Source organism: Malurus melanocephalus, unplaced genomic scaffold, assembly GCF_030028575.1.
Source record: "Malurus melanocephalus ecotype Western Australia unplaced genomic scaffold, MMel_1.1 scaffold_672, whole genome shotgun sequence".
NCBI lineage: Eukaryota > Metazoa > Chordata > Aves > Passeriformes > Maluridae > Malurus > Malurus melanocephalus.
In genome coordinates this window covers 73,071-83,998 of record NW_026623904.1, presented here as the reverse complement: position 1 = coordinate 83,998, position 10,928 = coordinate 73,071, and the positions used below count along the sequence as shown (strand labels likewise).

At 49.1% G+C, this 10,928-nt stretch overlaps 1 protein-coding gene across 1 annotated transcript in view; it reads left to right on the top strand.

Moving 5' to 3' along the window:
- Positions 1-5,260: 5,260 nt before the first annotated feature.
- The window catches only part of MAP2K6 (mitogen-activated protein kinase kinase 6), a gene marked incomplete at its 5' end in the record, with an annotated part of 15,234 nt that continues 9,566 nt past the window's right edge, over positions 5,261-10,928 (top strand). Inside the window, 6 exons of the mRNA XM_057383992.1 lie at positions 5,261-5,337; positions 6,809-6,857; positions 7,873-7,986; positions 9,524-9,643; positions 10,351-10,467; positions 10,836-10,887. Coding sequence (XP_057239975.1) covers positions 5,261-5,337; positions 6,809-6,857; positions 7,873-7,986; positions 9,524-9,643; positions 10,351-10,467; positions 10,836-10,887 — 529 coding nt within the window. The remainder of the gene's footprint in view (positions 5,338-6,808; positions 6,858-7,872; positions 7,987-9,523; positions 9,644-10,350; positions 10,468-10,835; positions 10,888-10,928) is intronic.

Below are 10,928 nucleotides of genomic sequence, written 5' to 3'. Positions count from 1 at the left end.
GATGGTGGGGCACAGCTTGGTGCTGGGATATGTCTGGGTTCTGGAGCACATCTGGATGTGGGGCACATCTGGGAGCTGGGGCACATCTGGGTGCTGAAGCACATCTGGATTCTGGGCCATAGGTGGGTGCTGGGACACAACCAGGCCCTGGGACACATCTGGGTGCTGAGGCACATCTGGGTGCTGGGATATGTTTGGGTGCGGGGGCACATCTGGATGTGTTGCACATCTGGGTGCTTGGGCGCATCTGGATGCTGAGGCACGTCTGGGTGATGAGGCACAGCTGGGTCATGGGGAAGTGATGGGGCACAGCTGGATGTGTGGCACATCTGGGTGCTGAAGCACATCTGGATTCTGGGCTATCGGTGGTGCTGGGACACAGCCAGGCCCGGGGACACATCTGGGTGCTTGGGCACATCTGGGTGCTGGGCCATAGGTGGGTGCTGTTCCACATCTGGCTGTTGATGCACAGCTGGTCCCACACACAGCCCCCCTCAGGACAGGGCAGTGATTTTGCATTCCCAGCAAATGTGATGTGGGTGCTGTTGGTGTTTAGGGTCAGCTGCTTTGTGCTCCCTGGGAGCTGTGCCCAGCCCATGCCCAGCCCATGCCCAGCCCATGCCAGGCTCTGCTTTTCCCCTCAGGAGCCCTGGGAATTCAAACAGGACACGAATGCTCGTGTGTTGTGCCCGTGTTTCAGGGTTTTCTGCTCGTCTGATACCCATGGGAAGCATCCACCGCAACCATAAAAGTGCTCCTGCCTTTCCTGCTCCCTGAGCTGCCTCCTGGGGGGAAAAAGGAACATAAAAAATGCTTTGATTCAGACACAGAGGTGTGAATAGCAGTGTGGGCACCATGGTGTGCTCACAGCTGGATGTACAGCGGGTACCAAAGGTGCCAGCAGCTCCTTGGCGTCCAGAGGAGAGGAACAGACAGTGGAACTGGGATTCAGCTCAGCCCCACAACCACAGCAAATTCATCTCTGCTCCCCAGACAACCCAGAAATGTCCTTTAGGGAACACATTTCACATTTTACCATTTTCACGGAGTTTTTGCAAACAGCAGCGAGGGAAGGCACTGATAAAGGACGTGTGAGAAACGTTCCTGTCCTGCTCAGAGCACACAAAATCATCCCTGGAGCATCTCCCTTTGCTTCCAGCTGATCCTGGCACTGATGGGAGAGCRGCCACTTTTATCTCCTAAAAAAATGGGAGAGAGAGGCATTTCCCTCCTGTGAAATTTTAGCAGGGAGTTACATGCTGGAGAGTGTTGTTTGAAAGGAAATGTTGCTACATGGCTGTTGAACACAGCTTTAATAATAAACTGTGGTGAGGACAGAACTAGTTAATATCCTTTGAAGGAAATAGGAGCTTTTTGTGGCGAGGAACCATTTATTTTGGATTATATCATGAAAAGTTTCTGACTGCAGAGAAAAGTCTGGGGAATGGGATTTTCCTTCAGAAGTCAGAGTTTGTTTTCTGTTACAGCCTATGTGGGTAGCAAATTCCTCTGCCTTCCCTTTCTTTGTTATTCTCTGTTCTTTTTGCTGCAAAACTTTGAAGTTTGGGTGTTTTTCCGATATTGATGTTTAATGCTGCCCTAATTGAAGGGGGTTAACAGCATCCATCCCTGTGCTGTCAGTGCCAGTGGGATGAGGTTAATGAGCCCTTTGGAAGTGTGTTTTCCTCCCCTCCCTCAGGAATTGGGTTTCAGACCTTCACAGGGAAGTGTTTAATGTGTTTTCATTAAGTCAGGGTTTCTTTTTCCTTGTTCCAGTTTGGCTTTCAGACCTCGTTTGGTTCTCGGGGTTGGTCCAGGCCCYGCAGGAGCAAACGGGGTCGGGGCTGGGGCACGGGAGGTTCAGGGGATGCTGCTGGCATTAGAACCAGAAAATCAGGGAATCATTGAGGGTGGAAAAGCTCTCCAAATACTGAGTYCAAACATGAYCCCAGSACTTCCAAGGCCACGTCTAAACCAYGTCCTCAAGTGCCACATCCTCACGGTGTTTGATCATTTCGGGAATGGTGATCCCTTCTCTGCCTCTTCCAGTGCCTGACCACCYTTTTGGTGAAGAAACTCCTCCTAATTTCTGCTCTAAACCTCCCCTGGCWCAGCTTGAGGCTGTTTCCTCTCACCCTGGGGTTTAACTGCTGCCTTGAGCAGTGCCCTTGAAAGAAAAACTCTCTGATGGTGGCACCTTCTCCAGCACCTCCAGTTCAATTTTTCTTGGGGATGATTTTTTTTTTTTTGTTGAAAGAAAGTAGATTTAAGCTTGTGCTTAATGTCCCAGATAGCCTGGAAGTTTTGCTGAATCAAAACTGGGTTCTGGAGATGTCTCCCAGCATCTCTCCAAACCAGGCTCAATTTTTTCACTTCAATTATTCTCAAAACTTGKCTTTGAGTGAAGTGTTTGTGGATGTCCCCACGTGCCAGACTGCAGGGAGAGCTCTCAAATAAGCTTCAGCTCCAAGGCTCGGGGACCATCAAGGGGTTGTTTACACAGAAATTTCGTGGTTTTTTGGGTGCAGGGGAGCAGATGGATGATCCCAGACCTTCTGCAGAAGGAGCCAGGTTTAGATTTGTGCTGTTTGTGGTGGCTCACTGGGGTTTTCCCTCTTGCAGATCCCGAGGGATTGAGCCCTGTGCTGTTCTTTTGGTGTCTCTGTGGACACCTGAACCTGTCATGGGTGGATTTTTGTGCTTGAACCCCTAAGCTGGGCACTCCTTGCTTTGATCACCTGTTTTTTTCAGATTTGCAGCCCCAAAAGCTCCGTTCCCCTGTGGGATGGGGCTCAAACAGTGRCTTTGCACTGCCACAGGGGACACAGACCAGCAGATAAACACATGTGGTGATTTGTCTGGGAAACAAAACTAAAAATACCCATGATTCATAAAAACACTGTGGAAAATCCCACTTTTYTGGTGGATGGAACAGGTACCATCCAATTTCATGTGTTGTTAAGCTGCTGGGAGCTCCTGTGCAGATGATTTTCTCCGCAGTTCCAGACTCATCTCTGGCAAACCGGGGGATTTTATTTTGACAGCGAGACACTCACTTGGCAGTTCCTATTGAACAGAGCTGATCTTGAGACTTCCAGTTATTTTTTTCCTTTAAAAAAAAAAGCCCTTTAAATATGTTTGTCTTGGGGGAGAAAATCTTTTGAGCATTTGTGAGCTGGGCTGTTGAATTTTGGGGTTGGAGATTGGGGTAAGGGGGGATCCTGATTCCCACATCCCATTCCTGCTGGGGGGGCTCTGCTTTGTGATTCTGGTTTTAAGGAATCAGCTCAGGATTGCTGGTTCTTCCTGCAAAGCACTCACAGAAATGGCCCCAGAGCTTTGGAGAGACGAGTTGGAACAAAAAGAGCTCAGAAACTCAGCCTGATGCAGTTGAGAGCTGTGAAATCGGCTGATTTTAGCCCGGGATTTATTAAATAAACAACCACAGAGTCAGCACATCCCTCCCTCCTCAGCACCTGTGGGTGCTGCAGGTGCAGCTCATGGCTGTGACAATCCCCATTTCCCATCCCTCCTTTTCCCTCATCTCATTCAAGCTGCTGCCATTTCTCCTTTTTCAAAAAGAAAACCCCAAAAAGCGTCAAACGGTGCCTTGGCAGCTCCAACGCGCCGACAGATTGTGCTTCCAAAAAATGGCAAAGCTTCAAAATATTGCATTCTGCCAAGAGGAGACGAGGAAAATAAACTCCCCAAAGCACAGATTTGGTTTCACCAGGAGGCAGAAAGGTTTTGGTGTTTATTTGGGTTTATTTTGCTCGCTGGTTCTGCTGATACCGTTCGGGAGCCACAATGGGATCCAGCGTGTTCTGGGGTCGGGTCAAATCATATTTCTTGGGAATTTTCATCTGCACCCTTGGGATTTTCATCTGCACCCTGGGAATTTTCATCTGCACCCTGCCAGAAATGCCTGGGAGCAGCTTCTTGAGGCTCAGGTACAGCACAGGGGGTGCTGCAAGCAGAGCAATAAGGAACAAAAATCAAAAAAAGGAAATAACAGAAAAAATCGGTGTCTTTTTCTGGTCTGATTTTAGTTGTGGCAGAACTAAGGGCTGGCTAAAAGGAGTGGACGTGATGCCATCTTTTGGAGCAGATAAGGAAAAAACATACAAAAAAACCCACCAAAAACCAACCAAACAAACACTAAAAACCAACAACAAAAAAAACCCCACCCCAAACCAAAATTTAAAAAAACACAAACAAAACAACAACAGAAAAAAACTGCAACTAAAAACCTAAAAGAGAAAAAAAAATGGTAATCTGAATTGATTAATTGATTTATAAAGGTCGTTTTCCATTCTGGGTGCCTGCACATCCTCTGGCACTGGGATGCACAGGCATTTATTGATGTGACAAAAGGAAAAACAAATTCAGGCATRGGTAGGTGAAGTTTGAGAGAGGGTTGGGAACAGAGAGCAAAACTCACCTTAAAATCAAGAGTATTTAACATAAATTGTTCAGTTAAAAATGCTGAATGCCTAATTTAGATGCTCGTGCCTTTTTTTAAGGGGGGACCAAGGATTTTATTACCCAGCCATGCAGCCAGATGTTTMCCTTGGGGTTTTGGTGACATGAGTGATGTTTCCAGGTTATTTTCTCCATGAATCCGAGTCCCCGTGCTGAAATGTGGCTGGAACTGTGCAGGCATGAAAAGGTTCTTGTGTTTCTGTGCCCTGCCTGGCTCTCGTGGCTGCTGGGCTGGACCCTCCTTTTTTTTTTTGAGCCTCATCCAGCTCAGAAAAGCTTGGCTGCTCCGTGTGAATAGAAACAAACGGCTTTGAAGGCTGCAAACTTGAATTTTGCTTCTTTTTTGCTGGGTTTGCACAACTTTTATGACCAGGAGGTGATGCAGTTCAACAGAATGAGAATGTGGATTTTCAGAGGCAATTTTAATAAGATGTTTTGTCCTGCCAGGGTTTGCAGTTGTGTAGCTGGGGTGGTTTTAAATGTGAGAAATGTTTGAAGGGATCCTGTAGAGGTAAGAGGATGGATCCCTTTGCCAGAGCCTTGCCTGTTTCTGCACCAAGCTGGCAGCCAGAGCCCACAGGTTTCACTGAAACCTTGCTGAACAAAGACATTTTATGTTTGAACTCGGTGCCCTGGCTCTGCCCCGCCAGCCTGGCTGGGCATTTCTGTTCAGTAAAGTCAGCAAAGAGAGACRAGCTGCGTTTTGCAAATTAACCCCAAACAAACCATAAAAACAACAACAACAACAAAAGTGCCTTTCTGAACTCTGCCTCTGTCTTGTTTTGCAGGCAAGAAGAGAAACCCTGGGCTGAAAATTCCTAAAGAAGCATTTGAGCAACCACAGACAAGCTCCACGTAAGTCTGCAAATGCTGAGCAGGGTGAGGAGCAAAGCACAAAGCTCTGCTGCCTTCCAACCTTTGGTGTGCCTGAAAATGTCCCAGGCCAGGCTGGACAGGGCTTGGAGCATCCAGGGACAGTGGGAGCTGTTCCTGCCATGGAATGGGATGGAATTCAATGGTTTTTAAGGGTCCTTCCAACCCAATCCCTTTGGTTATTCTGGATCATTTCACTGCTCTTGTGTTCTCAGGGGATCTCAGCCCATCCCCTTCTCCCCATCCCTGCCTGGGTCTCATGGGCTGCTTCATGTGCAGGGAAAGATAAAAAAACCTGCGTGGGCACCCAGTAAAAACCAGAATGGGCACCAATTAAACCAGAGTGGGCACCCAATGAAGCCAGAATGGGTACCAGTGAAACCAGAATGGGCACCCTGTAAAAACCTGAATGGACACCCAGTGAAACCAGAATGGCCTAGTGAAACCAGGGTGGGCACCCAGAGAAATCAGAGTGGGCACCCTGTAAAAACCAGAATGGGCACCAATTAAACCAGAATGGGCACCAATTAAACCAGAGTGGGCACCCAGTAAAAGCAGAATGAGCACCCTGTGAAAACCAGAATGGGCACCCAGTAAAAACCAGAATGGGCACCCTGTAAAAACCAGAATAGATCCCAGTGAAACCAGAGTGGGCACCCAGTGAAATCAGAATGGGCCTCAATTAAACCAGAGAGGGTCCCAAATTAAAACCACAATGGGCCCCAAATGAAACCAGAGTGGGCACCCAGAGAAACCTGAATGGGCACCCAATGAAAACCAGAATGGCCCAGTGAAAACCAGAATGGGTCCCAAAGGAAATCAGAATGGGCCCCCAGTGGAACCAGAGTGGATCCCAAATTAAAACCAGAATGGGCCCCAGTGAAAGCCAGAACGGGCCCCAGTTTGGGCTGGTGTGCCTCTTTGGCCACCAGCTGGAGCCACCTGTGTTTGGTCAGGGCATAAACACTCACCCCTTTCCCTGCCTCCTGAGCCCTGCAGAAGGAACCCCTCTGTCTTTGAGGGGCTTTGTGCTCCTCAGCTTGCCTGGCTGTCCCCGTTCCTTTTAGGGTGGCTGTTTTTATCCTGTTAACCATACTATGGGGCTGAGGGGGTGATTCAGAGCAGSTTTCCATCTTCATGCCCATTTATTCTGTTTTTGTGCAGCCTGGCAGRGTTTTGGTGCTTGCCTCCTGCCTTGCCTTTACCAGTGGATCCCTCTGGTTCCTGCTGAGGGAAGCTGGGTGTGGAAATGCCAATTTTGGCTTTTCCTGAGCCCTTTTTAGGGTGGTTTTGTGGATCTTGGATCTTTCCTTCTCTGCTGATCCTACAAAGCCAGGAGGCTGCTCAGGGCCTGAAGATGTGAGGGGATGGTTTGGGGGTTGGATTTACTCACTGRGGGAAATCTGATCTTTGCAGGGAACATTTCACATCTTTCCCCTTTCCTTTTGTGCAGGCCACCCCGAGATCTGGACTCCAAAGCCTGCATCTCCATTGGGGAGGAGGTGAGAGCCAGACCCCTGTGGGGTCAGGGACCATCTTGGGGCGGCTGCTTATGGGATTGCTTCACTTCAAACCCCCCAGAAAAGGGCAGATGGTTAAATCCTAAATAATTTTTTTTTTAATTGGGCTGCTATTAAAAATAATGCAGCCCATTTTACTCAAAGGGGAAGGTGGTGAATAAAAGCAGAGAAGATCCAACCTGGCACTGCTGTGCCCCCAATGCTCACCCTCCCATGGCACGTGGGCTCCCCTCATATTTTCCACCGTGGAAATTCCTTCCCTGCTGCACTGAGGTGCAGCTAATCCCCTGGAAATAGCCATTAGAAAGCCAGGGGGTTGCTAGCAGAATGTTTTGCTCTCCCCCTCCATTTTTAGGGAATGATTTCAAATCCTTTTGCTGATTTAAAATTTTCACCCAAAATATTTCSCTTTGCTGGCACCGAGGGTCATTTCCTCAGGAGTTCAGCTCGGGGTGGATGTTCCTGCTCTGGAAGAAAATCCTTCTGAGAGCATGGAAACCAATCCAGCTGGTCTAAAAAAMCAGCAGGGAAAAACCAGACCTCGGGACAGTTATTCTGATAGGAGAAAAGGAAAAAAACACTTTAAAATTGGACAATCAATTTATGGGGCTTGGTGACAGCGAGGTCATTGACGGAGTGAAATGCTAATCCAAGAGTGGGCTGCACTTTGGGGGTAGCAGGGCTGGATTTGGGGACAGCAGGGCTGGATTTTGGGATCAGCAGGGCTGGAATTGGGATCAGCAGGGCTGGATTTGGGATCAGCAGGGCAGGATTTGGGATCAGCAGGCATTTTAGGGGCAGCAGGGCTGGATTTGAGGCCAGCAGGGCTGGATTTTGAGGGCAGCAGGGGTGGAACTGGGATCAGCAGGGCTGCACTTTAGGGGCAGCAGGGCTGGATTTTGGGGTAGCAGGGCTGGATTTGGGATCAGCAGAGCTGAATTTGGGGTCACAGCACAGAACAAACCCCCAGGGRTCACTGGTACCTTTTTCCCCCCAGAACTTTGAGGTGAAGGCCGATGACCTGGAGCCCATCTCGGAGCTGGGCCGGGGCGCCTACGGGGTGGTGGAGAAGATGAGGCACATGCCCAGCGGGCAGATCATGGCTGTGAAGGTACTGCCAGCTCGGGATCCTGCCCTTGTGGGGTGCTGGGCACACCCAGAACACCCCATTCCATTCCCATTCCATTCCCATTCCATTCCCATTCCATTCCCATTCCATTCCCATTCCATTCCCATTCCATTCCTGCTGCTTCCTCTTTCCACACAGGGACATTTGGGATATTTCATCCAGAAAAAGGGGTTATTTTAAAAGTGAGATGCTGTGCATCAATCCCTTATTCACCTTATTATTCACCTTCATCTACAATATTCCTGTTTTCCTAGATTTCAATATAATAATTTTTTTAAATACACATATACATCTAAATTTATGTATTTTTTCTGATGTTGCCCCCTGTCCCATTCCTGCTGCTTCCTCTTTCCACACAGGGAGATTTGGGTTTTTTCTCCCAGAAAATGGGGTTATTTTAAAAGTATGATACTGTGCATCAATCCCATTATTCCCCTTCAGCTATGATGTTCCTGTTTTCCTAGAATTCAATATCACCATTTTTAAATACACATATACATCTAAACTTATATATTTTTTTCTGATGTAGCCCCTCAGATTCACTTTGTAATTACAAAGACAAATAAATCTTAATTAAAAAAGAGSAGTTTCTTCATCTGGGACTTTTTCAGTCTCCTTGGAACAGGAAGTTTTCATTGGGATTTTCACATTTCGCCCTCTGCAGCGGGGCCTTGATTCATGGCAGGCCTGTAGATRCTATCAGGAAAAGTTTTCATAACAACAGCTTAAACTCATAAATTCGGAGATTAGAGAAAYGGTCATGGGAAAAACTGGAGCTTGGGAAGGACCACTTTTTGCTCGGCTGAATTTTATTTTCCTTTCAGAGATGCAGAGCTGGAAGCTCTGAGCAAACTGAAGGAAAGYTCTTGGCTGTGGGTGCTGCYGTGCCCCAGGRTCTCTGTGCTCTGCATTTGGGATTTTTGTTGGTTTTGGTGCTCACCAAAGTGCCAGAGAGCTCTGAGGGTGATGGAAGATCTCACTTGGGGTTTTCTGGGATGCTGATTCTGTCCCTTTGCTGCCCTCGAGGGCTTTGGCCAAGGGACCTGTGTGGGCAGCTGAGGGTCTCCAGGGCTTTCACATCAAAGACATCTTTTCTTGGGAGACTGGGAAATGCCCTTTTTCCTGAGAAATGCCCTTTTTCCTGGGAAATGACCATTTTCCAGAGCCATGGGAAGCTCTGGCTATGGATCTGCAGGGCTGGAGCCCTCTCTGGTGCCCCAACCCTGGTGCTCACTTCAGCCTGAAAATCCCAGCTTTCCACCAGCCTGGAACTGATTTCCTGCTCCTTTCTCCTCTCCCAAACCTCTTCTTTCTTCTGTCTGTGGCAAAAAGAGTGATGTTTGCAGGGAAGAGGAAACCAGCTGGGTGAGAGAACTCGTGGGTGCTGGGCTGGGGAAGTGCCTGTGACAACAAAAGGCACTGCAGGGGTGGCCTGAAGGGTGGTGGAGGGGTGCAGGGGTCTTTGGGACACCCAGAAATGAGGTGGCAGCCCCCCCTGAGAGCCCCCCGTGCCTTGCAGCGGATCCGAGCCACGGTGAACAGCCAGGAGCAGAAGAGGCTGCTGATGGACCTGGACATCTCCATGAGGACAGTGGATTGTCCCTTCACTGTCACCTTCTACGGGGCTCTGTTCAGAGAGGTGAGGCTTCCCTGCACTGCCCAGGCTCCCAATTCCTGCTCATGGAGCTCCTGCATGTGTCAGGGATGGAATTTCCATCTGGGCACGGGGATTTGCTCAGTGCTGCCCTGAGGATTGCCCTTCCTGTGGCTCTGGGTGTGGGGACAGCCACCAGCTCATAGCCCAGTCCTGCAGGGSTCAAATCGCCCTGCCTTGATTTCCTCAGAGGAGGAAAACTCTGAAAAGTTGGATTTATTGAAGAGCTTTAAGCAGAGCTGAACTTCTCCTGGCTGGGCATTGGGAGTTCTGATGATTTCCTGGGCATTGGGAGTTCTGATGATTTCCTGGGCATTGGGAGTTCTGATGATTTCCTGGGCTTTGGGAGTTCTGATAATTTCTTGGGCTCCTAAATCACCAGGGCTAAGTTTGGGAAGAGCACACCCTAAATGGAAGGGAATTTGAGCAGCATTTGATTCCAGAGTAGGGAAAAGAGCCCAGCACAGCTCTGCTGAATGGGTTTTAAAAAATAAGGGAGGGCCAAAGAGGGCAGCAAAGGGCAAAAGGGCTTGGGAAAGGGAAAAGGAAAAGGGAAAATGGAAAAGGGGAAGGGAAAAGGGGATGGGAAAAGGGAAAAAGGGAAGGAAAGGAAAGGAAAAAGGAAAAGAATAAGGAAGAAGGAAGGGATGCTTTGCTCCAATATCTCAATATCTGCTTGCGTTGTTCTCCAGGGAGATGTGTGGATTTGCATGGAGCTGATGGATACCTCACTGGACAAATTCTACAAACACGTCATTGACAAAGGCCTGACGATTCCCGAGGACATCCTGGGGAAAATCGCAGTCTCTGTGAGTGTCAGGGTGAGGAGGGGAGGCAGAGGGGGTTTCTCTTCCAAGCCAAGTCCTGCATGCCCCTGTGCCAGCCTATGTGCACATTCCCAGCTGGCCTCACTGCTCTCAAGTGCTGTTATTTCTGACACATAAATTCCCCCCAAACAGAGGATGGAGAAGTGTCCCAGTGTGAGATTTGGGGCAGTTCCTTTCCCTTTTCTTGGATCCCTGGGTACCCCCAGCACCTCAGGCTGCGGGGACGGTGCAGGACTCGTGGGGGACGTGGTTTGCCATCCCTCCTGGCAGATTTGGGGGTGCAGCCAGCTCTCATTTCCTGCTCCTCGKGGCTCTGCCAGCTGTGATTGACAGTGCCTTTGTCGTTTCAGATTGTAAAAGCTCTCGAACATCTCCACAGTAAACTCTCCGTGATCCACCGAGGTGAGTGCCAGGCACACCCTGCCCTGCCCTCAGCCTGGCAG